Below are 16,794 nucleotides of genomic sequence, written 5' to 3'. Positions count from 1 at the left end.
ACTGTGTCACTTTTAAGATTTTCTCTTGCACCAACGTTTTTCATCTTTTGTCAGTAATTATTAAGTTAATGTTGCTCCTCTTCTTTCAAACTGAGTTATTTGTTGACCACATATTCAAGCTCCGTCAAACCAACCAGGAGTTGAAAGAGGAGAATACACGACTGGAAAATGAAAAGAGGTTGCTTCTCGCTCATCATGACGAGCAGCTATCTCAGTTTGATCATCTAAACCAAGCATTGGAGGCTTCTCGGGGGCGATTGATCAGCATTCTCAATGATTGGGAGCAGTGCTCGGAAGGCCAAGTGGCAGGGCTGATGAATTGCGAGTGAGGTCAGTGACAGGATCCTTGTCAATTTATCTTCCACTGTATCTATGAGATAAGCTCAAGTAGTGAAATTGTGATGTTTCTCCAATTTTATGTCCAGTCCCTTGATGCTCAAAGTCGGATCCATTCAATCTCACACGTCACAGCATATCTTGAATGAATTGATCACATCTGGAGATAGACGAAAAGATAGGATGAGCAGTTGAGTCGATAAAAGCCGCAAGGAGTGTCTTTCGCCCATCTATCAGCTGTAAGGAGAAGACTCAAGCTATTCATCCTTGCTGATGGAAGACAAAGTCATGTGAAGGGAAAACATACATTGGTAGGAAATCTCATTATTACAGTACAAGATATAGGTAGCTTATAGGTGGCTGAGAATTGAGGTCATGGAAGTTATTTAAGATCATATCACACGACAGCGATTGAGGGGTCCATAGAACTTTGCCGTGCTTCACATGCATGGCAAATTAAATTTCCGTGGAACTTCCAAATGAGTCGTGCCATCGAAAAGTGAAAATATTTCTAAATCAATCTGATGGATGGGATGCCATAATCACTGACCCAGGTACTACATTTTCCGACCACTTTGATGGAGAGCGAAACAAAAGCCATGATAATGACTATCGCACCGATGCAGACCCAGGTTACGAAAAGACCTCAATCGAGTAAGTAACACAATCCATGCCATACAACTGACTAGATCTGACAGAGAAAAATCCAGATCTCGAAATCGCCGATGGGTTGCTCAAGACCTGGAATACTTACCATGATGGTTCATGGAAAGGAAGCATTTGAGCGAAGAAGAAAATCAAGCCGCATTCCTGGCAGACTCTAAACATCCAGGGAGCTTTCGAGCGATTCATGCTGCTTTCAAACGACAAATGAGATATTACCGGGATGCAAACCGCGCGAACATGACGATGAAAGGTTTACGAGACACTTATGACCTGGTTAGCTACTTTGTCGCAGCTAATAGCACGTTATCTACAGCGCCACAAGCTTGGTCTGGTTCACCCAGCGACTTTCGGGATTTGCACCCAGAAAGTATGTCGTACACATCAGACCCATTGTTCCAATGGCATGGCTCAGAACTCAGGCCTCTACCTTGCTCATCATGAATGAGAAGCCATCACAAGGTTCAAGGCTAACTTAGGGTATCTTTCCTGTTATATAGCCTCAGTGCAAGAAGCTGTTTTAGCCATGGATGGACGTCCGGGTCGCGCAGAGTTGTCTCCAGAAATTTCATCTCACATGAAGAGCCCGTCCACGATTTCATACAGTGAAAGTCTAAAACAGATTCCCCGCGGACGCTCACATGCCATGTTTCTCAGGATGTGCCGAAACTACGCTAAAGTGCTGCTGGCTCAGGTAACAACGAGCATTGTCTAAGTAATTGATACATTTTCCTCTATAACGGCCGAGTCACGTGTGAGCTCTGTATATTACATGAAATTTCCATCCAAATGCAACTGTTTCGGGATCAGCATAGGACACTGGTCATGGAAGAGCAGAATTTACAAATTTTCGCTTTTGACCAGGTGCACCGATACATTAATCACTGCATTGGACTAGCAGAACAGAAGCTGTATAGCTCAAAATTGAGAACAATCTATTTCCTTAGTAATGAGTCTCTGTCTTCTTCTATCATGTCTGTATTCTGAGGATCAGGGTGCTGATGGTGTGGCACATCGCTGGAGGTTACACCACCTGTGTCCTTGTTGGTCATTTTGGAATACTCGTCTAGTCCAACCAGAATTGAAATCTGAGACTGAGTATGTGCGAGCATCGTTTGACTATAATTCTTTAGGCACCGGCGACAATAAATTGAGCAAGTGGTGTTCATGCTGGCTTTGGCTAGAGAGGCTAGCAGACGATCCAGTTGGGTGGCTGTAGCGGTTATTGCGTCGCGTTAATCTCGATAACTCTGGGAGACCTATTGTGAATCAAAGCGGTTAGCTTATATGCGGACTTCAATAGTGTAACAAGAAATAGAAGATCTCTTCAAATGAACATACCTGGATTGAGATGGAAAGACAAGAAGAAATAAATGAATGGGGCTTTCGGCGAGCCCAATTACTGACACAGAGCAAGATATATATAAACAAGATTCCAAAAAGAGATCGTCGTACAGTAAGCCTCAGCATTAGAGCAAATCGTGCTGTAAGAGTAGACGGTATAGTGCTGTTAAATTTCACGAAATTTGCGGAAACGAAGCGGGGCCAGGAAACATACTTACTATCCCCGGAGATTCGGGAACAATGACGCAGTGGTATTGCACCAGGCAGAAACAAGTTTTCTTCTCACCGGTGATTGGTGCTCAATGCTGACTTATGAAGGTGTAAACTTGACATGGCGCGGGCTCGCGTCACCAAATAATCCAGACACGGCTAGGTCGTATGTCAGTCAAAGGGAGAGAGCACCGGAGCTAGCAGTGAGCAATAATCGGCGTGAAGAATAAGAGCATCCTTCCAGGGAACTTCTCTGGGAAGTTAACGCGACTTTGAGTGTCGTCGTGCCAGTCAATGGATGAAGGGAAACTCAGCTCGGCGGCGATTTTGCTAGATTGCCAGATCTCTCAGCGTTACTTCCAACCATGTTTAAAGCCTGCGAAGGTTTTTACAGTATTTTAAAATTACTCTATTCATCGCTGAAATTAATACGTTGGAGTTACGATACGTTTCAACAGTAATTTGGTTTTAGTGAGAACCTCACGCGGTTTAACGTGGTTCAGGCACGGACCGTGAAGCACGGTGTGTGTCGGAGGGTATGTTTTCGACTTTCACTATACCGGCCCAAATCTGCAGAAAACACGCCGTTCTCACCTTGCTTTTACGATTTAGGGAGATGAGGTGGTATACTCCTATTAGAGTACCCATATTCTTTGTTGTCCTTCAAAAGTTCCTATTTGGACTCCGAATATGCATTTCCTGCACTTCCGCTCACTTGCAGACAACGTTGGGATCTCCTTTCCATTCAGGTCTCCTTTTCTCACCCCCAAATAGATACAGTCCACGCATCAGGCACTGTCACCAGAAGTTCTATCTTTGAAATGAAAAAGGGGGGAATTTTCAATTAGCAGGGTAGTCAGAAAACTTCTCGCTGTGTATGATGCAAGATATTCTCGTATTTGATAAATGGTGATTCTCGGGCAAGGTTGTTACAATGAACCGGAGCCAGGGAAACCGGAATGGCTCACTGTTATCTTTTGGATAGTGGTATTGCTTTTAAGAGCGGCATTTTATTTATTGGCATTTTGCTCGGAAAAGAACGCGAGACAGGACGACTTACCATACACCGGGCCGGAACTGACTTTGATTCGCGAATTCCACTCAATATGAGACAGATGACTCGAAACCACCTTTTGATACTCAGAAGGAAGAAATAAAGCTTAGCCTAGCTTTATTAAACATACAACTTGGGTTACGAAGACAGATCCTCGTTGACATGATACTCATGCGGTATCTCTCGCTCCCACGATTGCTACAAGATCACTTGATCTTGGTCTCTCGCCTCCAACTCTCATCCCTACCTCATCATAATGGTCTCTTATAGACCCAGGGAAGTGCATGCTTTAAGACATAAATGACCTATTTCGTCTCGTTTGGTTGTCGGGGTTGTTGTTTAATAAAGTCGAAGATCTGGCGATGGGATGCGCCCGAGCGGATGACGGAAATCATGCGGGACACATCCTCGTCTTCGCCATGCGAGATAATGTTTAGCAACTGGATGAGAAGGAAATTATAGTGCTGAAACTCTGTCTCTATATGGTCAGAGGGGCAAGTCTGGTTGTCTGCTGCGGTTGCTCCGAAGCTGTTTTAAATCCAGGTCCGGTTCAGCCTTTGATTTAGGAAAAAAAGACCCTCACATCATCTGAGGCCAAGGTAGGTGGTAAAAAGGGATAGAAAGAACCAAACTGTATACAAGATAGAAGATTGGGGCTGCTTACTTTGATGCCGCCAGCGAGGCTTTTCCTCTGAGTTTGTCTCCGGCTACGCCTTCTTTGCTGCCAGGATCGCTGGCAGCGAATCGAGCTGCCATATCTAGGTATTTGGTGCTGATTCACTGGCTGTGGCGATGCTAGAGAGATCAAGAAATTTGGATTGTCGCAGAGTTGGCCGCGAGAAGTTTACGCGAGATAGGTTTGTGGACGATATGTGCTTCCGGGTCGGGCCCTTGCATATGCTTTCATGACGAAGATGGTCAGCACTTAGGAATAATGAGAATAATGAATCAAAATGGATGATGGGAATTATGTCGAGCTGGGAGACGCAGATTCGGAGACTCATGAGAGTGGGAGAAGGATAAAACGGTCGGCCTTACAAGGATTGAATTAATTGATTTGTTGTATTCTGGCCACCTTGTCTTCCAGAATCGACCACGAGTGAAACCCCGTTGAAAAGCCCAAAGAGAAAGAGGAAGAATGATAGCAGGTGGAAAATTTTGAACCCTTCACAAAGCCCTCCGTTTATTTTTCTCATTTCGATGTTCTACCAACAACCTGGGTATATTCTCCCAATCGGAACAAGCGGGCCCGTGCCTGCTTTACCTTCTTCTATGCCACGTAGCCTTTTATAAGATACGGGCAAAAAGCCGGCCAATCGTGCGTGCCATTCCGCTGTCATGGAATCTCGAAGTATTAGTTGATTCTCCTCTGGATTTTATCCTCATTTCATCCTGGCTCTGTGGCACTGACAGGCTGCTATCTATTGCTAGTGATCAATTTGCAAGGAAAGTAGTCCCAATGTGATTCAAGGGATTCTAAGATAGGACTGAACCCAGATTACAATTCGGTTCGTGGTTACATAGAGCGACCAGCAACGATGGATCGCATCTGCCACACATGGGAAGACGGCCCCATACGGGGCTACCGCTCTGCTCACGGTATTCATAGCCAATCATATACGGAGGGTTTGCATTCTCCACGCGCTCTTGGATCCAGGGCTCAAAGCCCCAATCGCCCTGCCATTGGGCCATGTTCGCTCCATTCTTAAAATGGCCAGCAAGGTGATCAACTCGATCCTTCCAGGTAAGCAGAACAGTTCCGCAGAATCCACAGCGAGCGCGCTGCATAACACACCATCAAGAAAAGTGCCAAGACAAAAAATCAACGGAACGTCGCATCCGATTGGACGGATGTGGACCGCCCAATCGACAGCGGAATGATGGAAAGTGCCCACAGCCGGAAGAGAGTTCAATCCTTGCAGGTCGACGGTCAACAGTACGGCAGATATTGCAGATCATTACAGGTTGCGGAGATGTAGGTCTGGTCTGGTTCCGTAAAGGAAAATCCTCCCGTACTGTCGCTTAATACAGGCGCCACGTACTGACCAAAACTACCGTGCCGCATACCCCCCCCCCCGGGGATACGGTTTCTCCCCGGTACATGCCGTGTATCACGTGTACTACTTCGTGAAGCAGAGCGCCAACTTGTGGTCGTTCCCATAAACCTGGTTGATGGGAATTTTCGTAACCTACCTTGTGCGGTGGAAAACTTTCCCGGGGCCAGATCTTGTTTTAATGATTCAAGTAGCAGCTCCAAGCTTGCAACCACATTGAAACTTCCATAACATTGTACTTTTGACATTTGATAGCCTGATGTCAGGGGGTGGAGTCGAGTGATTTAAGAGCAGGCGGCCAGTGTCAATCGCTAGCAGATCCATCGAACTCGACGATGCATCTGGTCGAATCGCCACAAACAGTTCGTCATAACCGTGGCACGGTGACGCACACGTGTGGAGGCTACACTTTAGGGTGCATCGAGCGGTCAATTGATCGGTCATTTTTTGACGAGGGGCTGGGAATGGATGGGTTAAATGGCAAGTAGATGGCGTTGCAGTAGATCCTACAGCCTCGTTGCGCGACCAGGTCTCATACTGAAAGTCAACATGCATATGCCAAATCAGGCAAAGGAAGGATACTGTAAAGTAGAGATTTCGAGTGTCCTGCGCTGCCCTGCGAGAGGACGGAGGAATGATCATCGTTAGGGGTGGGTCCAGGGTAGAACGATAGGACATCAACCTTTCCCTCAAGTCTGGAGCCTTGAGTTCCGGGTGGGTACTGTGGCCATCATCCCAAGGGCTAAACGAGACCTCATCCTTTCATTTGGTGGGTCTTGTTTCCGAGATCCTTGTCGAGTGCCGCTAGTTTTTGGAATCTCCACTTCAACATAGGAGGCGTCTCACAGCTTCGGGGATGTTTCGGCTGGATCGTCGTTCTCTAATCATTGTGACGTTCAGTCCTGGGCCACCGAGCCACCCTGGTTGTGTGAAAGCTGTAGAACCTCCCTTGTGTTTGCTGAAGCGTGAGCCCCTAGATTTCTTGGTTATTATTGTTGTGATATGAGGCTTGCGCAGGTCAGGAACAAAACCGCAACATCGGAAATAATCCCGGGTTGCATATACGAAGAATCAAGTTGATTGCAAATCAACTTGACCTTCTCGTTGTATATATAGCCTCCTGTATCGCCTCAAGAATAAATAACTCAATTCATACCTCTGAACTACAACAATTATCACCTGCATGCCACCTTTGATCGTGTCGACTAACTCTCAGACCAGTTGCTTTCCCGAGTCCCGCTTCAAGAAAAATCCAGCAAGCGCACCTTGACGATTAATAACCCGATGAGATGACCCTCACTCCCTTCTGATACTGTATCGGCGAGTTCCTGGAATTTTGAATTCGATCGTGTATGTGCCATGCGGTGCTGTCAGCTGTCAGCATGCCTCGCTTTTTGCGTCTTCGAAGACGACCGGTACACTAGACTGACTGTCGTCTCTTGCAGCCTCCATCACCTTATGGGGTCAAATGATGTTGGTTCTCGATTAGCTGCGATAGATACGATGGCGCAGAAACCATCGACCCACGAGATAAGTCACTCGCTGGGCCTAAATACGAGCCATTGTGACAGTTCCAAGCTGCTCCCCCAATTGGCCCCCGGTCCACTGCCCATATTCTCTGCACAATCATCGATGGCCACCCGCCGGCCAAAGAAAAATCCCACAGCCTGTCTAGCTTGCAAAGCAGCAAAGAGGAAGGCAAGTGGCCTGTCGCCAGATACAAGCTGTGAAGTTTACTCTTGAGGGTATCAAATATGGTACTCGGATCAATGGCTAATCGTTGCCTGTTAGATATAGTGCTCAGGACTTCCATCGCCGTGTAAAGCTTGTTTAAACGCTGGCTCCGAAGATGAATGTCAGTTCCATCCAAGCCGCGATCTAAGACGGAAAGTAGCCGTGAAGCGGACAATACAAGAGTTATCCGATTACAAAGACTTGTTCGATTCATTGTTGTCGACAATCCGGCTGGCAAATACAGACCAGCTCAGCGAGGTCACTGCGATAATCAGAAACAATGTACCGATGAAGGGACATAGCTCATGCCGTGGGAAGTCCCGTGACAAACTTTCCCGATTCAAAAACCTCATCTACCAGTAATTCAACGATGTCAAGGGATGGAAGCCATCGGCTTGGGTCACCATTAAGTGAGCAGTTCGTGGCAAAATCCCGACTCTCTTCAAAACTCGATCTAGTGCCCCCATCTCCAGAAGATGATGGTCACATAGAATCTCCACGGGCCATATTAGATCCATACGCACGAATAACTCTGGAAAGTCTCTGTGATATCCCGCCGTACAGGGTGCCGGCAAAACCGTGGACGGAGGCCACCGATGACAATGATCTTGTGTCGCACCTGGTCTCCCTGTACTTCACGTGGGATCATCCGTGTGCACAATTTGTTGATCAAGGTATTTTCCTCGAGCACATGAGACGGGGGGACCTGGATTCGGAGTTTTGTTCGCCCTCCTAGTAAACAGTCTCCTTTCAATGGCAAGCGTATGCGGCCTCAGTTGTTATTCTACCCATTCTTAGGTTTTTTCTAATGCCCAACAGGTCTATTCTGACAGCCCGGGGGGTATTTTCCAATCCAGAAAATGCCTTCTCTCGTGGACGAAATTTCTTCTCCGAAGCCGAAAAGTTGTGGAAAGCTCAAGAGGGGCGTTCAGCATTATCAAGCATCCAAGCCCTTGTCATGATGTGTTGTGTGTATGTGATCCTTTAGAAGACACGTATCGGTCGTGGTTTCTGATGTGAATGCTAACATTATGGCAGATTGTCTTACCAAGGAAAGGCGAATCTCAGCTGGTTGATGCTGCAACAGGCCATACAACTGGCACATGACATTGGGTTGTTTATGCTGCCAAGAGCTAAGTATCGATGTAGAGAGAATATGACTTCTGATATGGAATGTGCTCGGGCGATCACGGCCTGGGGGATCTTCAGTTTGAATCAGTTAGTGGTCGTGCCAAAGCAGAGAAGAGAGCGAGCACTGATCAATCTTACAGACAAATGTCAATGAAGTTGCAGAAGGTAGCAACATTGTCAAAGCCTGCATCCAGTATAGACGTTGCGGGTGACCATGACTTTGACTGGATACCTTATCCACGATCGAACCAGATCATGTATGCCGCCAAGCGAGCTCATCTTCCTCAAATCCGACAAGGCCTTGCCGAGATGACTGATATCATGTTACACGTTGAAGATCTCCTGGACGATGAGGAGCTAAGTATGAGCTCCACTGCATTGTGTGCGAGGGTAGAGGACCCATACAACCGTTTGCAACAGTGGTTGGCGGATTGGCGAGATGCATCGCAGACTCGAAAGGAGCCAATTCCCCAACTTCTGATCCTACGGTGAGCAATTTACTGGCCCCTTTCTAATGTATCCGAGCTGAATTTGAACGAAGTGTCAAAGGCCTTCACGCGATGATGCACTTAGTCGAAATGTTGATCGAGCGTGACCAACAAGGATCGATGATTGCTCAGTTGCAGCAAGAATGGTGTGCCCAGGCCGAGGAGATAGCCCAGTGCCTTCGTATCCATCGTCAGTCGTATGGAATCTGGCTCATTCCTAGCCAAGTGATTGATATCGTTCAGGCAGTCTTCTACACCCTGGTGCATCACCAGGAGAGTAGTAAGAGTAGTAATAAGGTGAGGCACGCTTTTATTGAATTCTGTCGGTTTGGGATAGCCCTGGGCCAGAAGTCCAAGCCAATGGCTGAAACCATCTACGCCATTCAATCGCTTTCCCAACGCGGGTCTATTCAGCTACCTACTGAAGCCATCACAATCCTTGACGGCTCCAAACTATGGAAGTGTCAGTAGCCGTGCAATTGACGTCTCCATTTTGAAAGAACGCGTGTGCGAGGATGTCTCTACATCGATGGGATGGGGCGGTCAGGACAAGTGTGGTTGATGCTAGGCTGCTGAGAATCAGGGAAGACAATGAAGGTGCAGGAAATCGAGGCATTGGAGTTCTACCAAAGCTCCTGGCCCCTAGTCGGTACGCCCGAAGTTGGCTTTTCAGAAAAAGAAGGGATCAGAGTCGGCTTATCTGATGATTAGCTCATGCATACGCCGATTTGAAGAGATATTTGTTTCAGAAACATGCCCATTTATTGAATGACAGCGTCTCCATTTTATATACCAAGGTGGCGCGCAACCTACACCTGAGCTAAAAAGACCACTGAAGGGTAAGATTTCTAGTTCCTTGGACCGGTACTAATAGTGGTACACATAGGTAGTTATGTTCCCTTAAGAGTAGCTTTGATGAAATATATAATTATTCTAGTCTCATTTTTTTTCTGGAGCTATATCTACGATACTATACTAACGAGAATCCTGGAAGGGTGTGACTAGTTGAATTGGTAAAACAACGAACGCCACATTCGATGATCCCAATGACTCGACCATCCCCCCGACGGACAATGAAACCATTCGTTTGGGTTGAGTGCCAATTATTGTTTGACTACACTAGCCTCTGGATCTTCCATCAACTACGTGAATGGGGAACTTGATGGTGTGTTTGGTGATCTCTGCACCTGTCGCCTATGTCAGACTGCGATTGAAAATACCCCATTTCAATGTAAGAGATATGTATGATCAGTGTAGCGATTGAAACCTGGAGTTGCACTGTCTTACATTCCAACCATCAAGGGTCATAAATGCATCCCGGCTGAGTGGTTTTACCGTCAGCCGCCCTAAATCCCCTCTTTCTCAGTGCAACTCCAGGTTTCAATCGCAGTCTGACAGAGATTCGAGACGTGAATTATTTAAAGAACACTGCCGATAATTACCTTATCTGCGAATATTCGCCAAAATCTTATCTTCAACAGCCTTACAGATATACTTGATCCTAGGCTGAGAGCCCTCTGTAGAAAATATTCCTTGACTCCTGTATAGATTTATTGATAGATATTTTACCATGAAAGGACTTCGTACGCAGCCCATAAACCAATATTTTGGAGAAAAAGCTGGATTTAGGTCTGACAAACGAAGGTTCCGAGGGCAGATTGCAGCGTCGAATGAGGGGAATATTGCCACGGAGGTGCTGGGAAAGGAGGGATTGGACGTAGGATAGGCAAAATAAAGTGGAAATACCTGCAGCGTCAGCTCTGGTGGAACATCATCTCAGAAAGCAAGTCTAGTGCTAGCAACTTGGTTTGTTAGCCGGTGGTTTCCGTCATTGGCATTAAGGAAACCAAGCAGCTCAATTCTGGAACAACATGACAAAGTGAAAGCTCTGAAATACTTAGGCGAGTGCCGTGTAGTTCGGAGTCTCCGCACTTCGCGATGGGCCAACAAGAATAGAGGTTATAGTCAGTACGCCCGGGATAACGGCTGGAGTCACCATCGTCACCCAAACCACCGCCTTAAGGAGCCTTGGAAATGTGAGAGGTTGAGGCTCTGGAAACGCGTAGTCTGCCACAGCTGAGAACCGGAGAGAAACACGCGCAGACCAAATTTTGCTAGCATGCGGATGGCTGAGCGCGGACTTTCCTCCGGACGAGTGCCCGTAGCATTCGTCGACTTTGCAATGCTACCCGTCTTCCGAGAAGCAACGTCGCTTCATTTTGCCACACTGGTGACCAGAATGGATTTCTGATCAAGCTGACTATCATTGCGTCCTCGTAGGTCCATCCCAGCGAGGCTACCGAAGCTTTATGGAGCTCGGTCGCACCTACTCCAGTTGCCCCTCTGCTGACCGGAGCGCCGCGAACCCGCCCCCTTGGAACCTCGACAAATAACATTGACTCAACGAATGACTTTGACTGGACAGGTAGTTTGGATGCCGGTTCACTATGCCCCGTCAAGAAGATCCATCCTGTTAGGTATAGGTTGAGCGGTTCTGACTGCCCATGTTCACCTCGATGCAAATTCACGCGGCGAGGGGAGACAGACGGAATAACGCGACGACCGCCACCTAGTAACCTCGAAACCACAGAGGATAACAACCTGGAAAGACCAAAGAGACTTGTTGCAACGTTTATTGGGCCCCGGCAAGTAGTTGTCCTGTTGTGGTTAGGCGTTGATAAATGAAGGTTCAAAGCAATGACTGATGATGTAACTCAGTGGCGGCTCAGGCTGTTTCGACAACATTCATCCAAATAGCACAGCGTGTCTGCTTTCATAACGCGGTCACATTCAAAGCACCGGGTTTGTTGAAGGAAGATCATGGCGTTTGATGGAATACAGGCAATATGGTATAGCTCTGGATCTTCTGGGAATCAACGCTCAAACGTCCCCATTTTGTCGCCACAGCGGCACATGGTCCCTCTGGCTGATCAGACTGGAATAGAGTATTGACAGATATCACTCAAGGATCCAAACGTGCAGCTCCGGTCAACAGAAAGGATAAGGTGCTGCAACGCTGTGTCGCCGAGGTCGCAAGACCGCGAGCCATCGAAGTGGCCAACGAAGTACCATTCCACAATGCATTATCAGTCCAAATGTGATCATTGGCGTTTTAGGTGCACGGGAGAAGGGATTTTGTATCAGGGGATGTGTTTGGGACGGCCGGGGCCGCTTTAAAGGTAGAGAAGTATTGCGCTCTCGTCGTGTCGCGATGGAGGATCGCGATCGGATCGCGATCGGATCGCGTTGCAAGGTGACGAGGATCGCATGACGCATCCTGTGACCGGATATCTCAGTTTCAGTCGGGCAGTTTATGAATGACAGAAGACAGAAAGGGGAATTGACTTACTGATGGACAAATACTCGGCGTGACGCCGACAGGCAAATCTCAACGGCCATTAACCCTAACCTTTTTAGATCCTGTTGATTGCAAAATGCACAAGCATTCCAAGCTTAATAACCACTTTCTACATTCACACCAGTCATGGTGTCTCGTCCTCCAAAGGAGCGTTGTGTGACACTCAACCTCAAGATTACCGGCCTGTAGCCTGAGATTGCCTCTCAACCCCACCGGTTTGCTGAGTAGACTCGCAACTCCATAGCAACTTGATGGTGTCACGGAAAAAACTGTGCGGTATGAGATTCGTTTTCGTTCCGGAGGACTCGCTCGCTGGTTGGGCCGTGATTTGGACGGGGGCTATGTCCCTTCAATGTGTCGGGGGATAAGAGTCGCTCGGTCGTAAATCAGTCTTTCTCTGCGACAGTCAGCATTATCTAAGGGAAGACGAAGGGCCAGTTAGGCCCGGAGATCCGCTATGCAGCAGTGATTGATGATCAGACCCAAGTGACGAAGATCGCGAAGCTTGTCATGACTTTCGCCAACACCACGGTCCTAGGGGGGATGTGCTGTATCCCTGGTTCATGAATACGCCCCGGGAATGGAACGAGGCGAGACGTGCCTCATCAGAAAGTCAAGAAATACTCGTCACTTACTACAGAGCTTTTTTGGGCCCTCAGCTGGCAAGAGACCACCCTTGAAGATGCTGTATGAAGCTAAGTACAGGGCAGCCATACAGGGCTGGTGAAGATCCCGACTGGGTCGGCTCGGCTACGGACTCGTCAAATCAGGGTCATGTAATACCGCAACAAACCTATCAGCCGAAAAAGAACAGAGAATATCATCTTCAAGTTAATCGATTTTCGACCACTTCCAGGTTTATAGGATCCTAGAAAATCACAGGAGCACAGCAACACGACTTTTTCATTAGCGGCTACTCGATGCTGCGTTACTGGACCAACTCCGATCATCGTTATTTACCGCCCAATTTCTCTGCGACAGCAAGAGTCGCAGGGAAAAAGTGAATACATAGCAACACGGTGTGCATTTCCAAGCTCCTTAGAGCACACCACAGGCACAGGGAAAATATCCCAGTTGGGTGCTATATGACTTGGCGTTGGCTGGGGATCGGTGGCAAAAAGACACGGCTCTCATATCCAGCATACCATAGCGTCCCATGTCGCGGACCATCCGATGCTTCCTTTCACCATGCCCTGGTGCGTATCACTTTGCCTATGCACGCTTGGATTCACTGGGAAGTTCAAAAAGCAACAGGAAGAGGAGACTATGCTTGGTCTTTGTGCCCTTGGGGCTACTACTTTCTACGATATTTTTATTTTATTATTTATTTATTTTTTATGTTTGATCTTCTAAATACGCTAGGCTATAAAGGTCCTTGCTATCTGCCCTTTCCCACATTCTCACAAGCGTGCCAACTAGTTAGCCCCCTTCCCAACACAATGAGTTACAATTCCCACCCTCACCCGTCTGATCCCGAATATGCTTTAGAAACCCTGGAAAACCAGTTAGAACCATTCAGCTGCGATGATGCCTTTCCTGGACTTGTGCAGCCGTCTCCGTCTGTGTTCCAGACCAACATCGATCCCATTCCTGGCGGCGAGCCTCTGGGGCCCAACCCGCGCGAGCGCCCTTTGAATTCGAAAGTTCCCATCCCCCGTTCTGTATACACTGGTAACTATGTTGCCAGCAGCCGCGTCGGTAGAGCATGCGAGAACTGCCGCAAGCAAAAGACCAAATGCAGTGGACACCGTCCCACCTGTCAACGTTGCCAGGATGTTCACATCTGGTGTTCCTACGGCAATCGGAAACGAGAAAAGATGCTCCGGTGCGTTCAATGTTTCGCAGAAGGCCACCCCCATCTAACTCGAGTTGTAGCGAAATCAAGGATCTGACCGCGCAGGTTCATATTTACGAAGACTTGCTACAAGAACTGAACCCCCCACCTGGATTCCTCGTTGGCCCAGCGCGTTGACGAGACGCTTAGCGGCAAATTAGTCAGAGTACGAGTTACCGCCCTTCTCCGTCCCTAATTGCTATTATCCCTTTTCTAACGTATAGTTGTCAGAATGATTCTGGTCAGGACCCAGAATCATTCGCATCTCGTATGGAGGAGGACGGAGAACTCTCTGGTCGTCGTAGCCCACGTCGAGGAGGACTTCAACCGCGATCTAGCGTCGCAGGCGATGGGCTTCGTGGGGGAACACTCGGAGATGGCATGGTTGTACAGACTCAAACGCGATCTCGATCAAGACAACAAAACCATCGGAGATAGCCTTGCTCGACCTTCGATATCATCCGTCAACTACTTCCAGGACACGACGATAATTACAAGCCTTGAAGATGTCGACCTACTAGTCCGACCGCCCCAGCAGATTGCGGACAGACTCCTTGAAGACTACTTCCAATCTGTGCATCCCGAGTTTCCCATCATTGGCAAGGAGGCCTTCATGGGCCAATACCGGTCCTTCTATTCGAAAAACAACGTTCGAGTCGGAAAGCGATGGGTCGCTGTGCTGAATCTGGTCTTGGCCGTCGCGGCGAGACTTTCTGAGCTAGCCCAGAGACAACCTCAAGGAAACTTCACTGACCATGTGGTATACTTTGCCCGGGCATGGCGGCTGAGCATGGGCGATATTGCGTTGCTGAATCATCCAAGTCTGGAGCAGGTGCAGGTGGAAGGCCTAGCTGCTTTCTATCTTCTGTCCACGGGTCAAGTGAATCGGTACGTCATTGGGCCTATTTGGTTATCCCATTGTTTGAATAGGTTTGCCTAACTGGTTCTCTTCCCTTAGGTCGTGGCGAATCATCGGGACCGCGATGCGGTCAGCGGTGACCATAGGCCTCAATCTTCGTATAGAAAGTGACGGCGTTACTTATATATCACAAGAGACTCGGTACAGCGTTTGGTGGGCGTTGTTCATATTGGATACTGTGCTGTGTGTGGTGGCTGGCCGACCACCAAGCACCGACGAGGTTTTCTGCACTACTCCCCTTCCACGTCTCCGCAGAGAAGAAGACTTTTGGGAGGAAGGAGTTACACAACTTATCACCGACCAGGACGCTCGAAAAATTTTATTGACATCCTTACTCTCTAATAACCTCATGACCCCAGGGCCGAGCGAGGCTACGGTAGAACGCAGTCGCTCAACAAACTGTGGATCAAGCAATGGGACCGATCCGACTACTCAAGGAATGACAAACGCTCACATATCAAATACGTCCCTATACCTCTTATACGCTGTAGACTTGGCGTCTCTGCTACGGGAAGCAATCGAAACCCTATACGCACCCGGGACCGCGCGGCGATCCTGGCCAGAGATGGAGGCGGCTATCTTTACTTTTAACAGTAGTACTGACAATTGGCTCTCCCGTCTTCCAGCAGAGTTTCACTTTGGGGCATTAGAAATAAACCAAACTTTTATCCGCCAACGCATCAGCCTAGGCTTCCGCTTCTATACCACTAAGTTAGTCATCACCCAGCCATGCCTCCGCCACCTCGCCCGCCAACCCCCCGGTGCCACCTCCAGCACCGTGTGCGATACCATGGCATCCATGTGCGTGCAAGCCGCATGCCAGATGCTAGATATGCTGCCCGATGAGGCGGATGTGAACTGGCTCTACGGGGTTTCACCCTGGTGGTGTGTCGTACACTATATGATGCAGTCCACCACCGTCCTCCTGATCGAGCTCTTTGCACAAGGTCAACGGGGATCCACCGAGGCCACCGTCCTCGCTAAGAAGGTCGAGAAGGCCATCCGCTGGTTGCGAGCGATTTCCATCAACGATTCATCCTCACGACGAGCCTGGCTTGTCTGTATAGATATTCTCTCACTGCACGGGTCAAAATTGCCATCGAAAGTTAATGTTGAGATCTAAGTTCTAGTATTCACTTTTACTTATCTCCGGTGGTCCTGGAGCCGCGGTGTTGCTGTGGACAGGGCTGCGTTGGTAGATATATTTTCTTGAGTCAAATCTCCAATTCAATTCGATTGCATATCTTGTGAATAAGGCATGAAAGAAAGGGCTGGAGCCATAACACCACCGCCTGAGACCTTGGCCCTCGCTTGCATATTACTCTTGGGCATCCTTCCATCCATGACTGCGCGGGCAGCAATATGGACCATCTTCTGTTATTATTTGGCGCGGCGTAATTTGTCCAAGCGTACTTACCACACCAGCGTGAACTGGCGGGATGAATATCCGAGCCTCCAACGCCCCAACAGTGTTTGCTTTGTTTACACACCACACGTGACCACTATTGACAAACCCATATCTCTGCTCATCGGGGCCACCCAATGACCCCTAGACATCTCTTCGCCACTCTATCTACTCTCCATTTGCAGCAAGAGTATTCCTATGAGTGCGATCCAAACTACAACTACTCAGCCAAGCCAAAAACCTCGTTTTCTTTGCGTATCGCAT

General features: G+C 48.1%; 4 protein-coding genes across 4 annotated transcripts; 3 read left to right on the top strand and 1 right to left on the bottom strand.

The window, feature by feature from the left end:
* Positions 1–3,912: 3,912 nt before the first annotated feature.
* On the bottom strand, positions 3,913–4,363 carry N7509_000067 (uncharacterized protein; the record flags this gene model as incomplete). The annotated part of the gene is made up of 2 exons (XM_056624714.1): positions 3,913–4,135; positions 4,272–4,363. The coding sequence occupies 2 exons, from the start codon at positions 4,361–4,363 to the stop codon at positions 3,913–3,915; spliced, it is 315 nt and encodes a 104-aa protein (XP_056494815.1).
* Positions 4,364–7,164: 2,801 nt separating this feature from the next.
* Positions 7,165–7,758, top strand: N7509_000066 (uncharacterized protein; the record flags this gene model as incomplete). Its single annotated transcript, XM_056624713.1, has 2 exons — positions 7,165–7,392; positions 7,459–7,758. The coding sequence occupies 2 exons, from the start codon at positions 7,165–7,167 to the stop codon at positions 7,756–7,758; spliced, it is 528 nt and encodes a 175-aa protein (XP_056494814.1).
* A 7-nt stretch (positions 7,759–7,765) lies between these two features.
* On the top strand, positions 7,766–9,485 carry N7509_000065 (fungal specific transcription factor domain-containing protein; the record flags this gene model as incomplete). The annotated part of the gene is made up of 5 exons (XM_056624712.1): positions 7,766–8,117; positions 8,139–8,367; positions 8,434–8,613; positions 8,667–9,014; positions 9,068–9,485. 5 exons carry the CDS (start codon positions 7,766–7,768, stop codon positions 9,483–9,485), a joined length of 1,527 nt encoding a protein of 508 aa, XP_056494813.1.
* Positions 9,486–13,811: 4,326 nt separating this feature from the next.
* Positions 13,812–16,248, top strand: N7509_000064 (uncharacterized protein; the record flags this gene model as incomplete). The annotated part of the gene is made up of 4 exons (XM_056624711.1): positions 13,812–14,197; positions 14,248–14,326; positions 14,460–15,094; positions 15,165–16,248. 4 exons carry the CDS (start codon positions 13,812–13,814, stop codon positions 16,246–16,248), a joined length of 2,184 nt encoding a protein of 727 aa, XP_056494812.1.
* Between the last annotated feature and the right edge of the window lie 546 nt (positions 16,249–16,794).

Source organism: Penicillium cosmopolitanum (assembly GCF_028827165.1).
Source record: "Penicillium cosmopolitanum strain IBT 29677 chromosome Unknown utg000001l:1.0-706529.0:1.0-706990.0, whole genome shotgun sequence".
Classification (NCBI taxonomy): Eukaryota; Fungi; Ascomycota; class Eurotiomycetes; order Eurotiales; family Aspergillaceae; genus Penicillium; species Penicillium cosmopolitanum.
The sequence above is the reverse complement of the archived record's forward strand: the minus strand, read 5'-3'. Positions and strand labels throughout refer to the sequence as shown.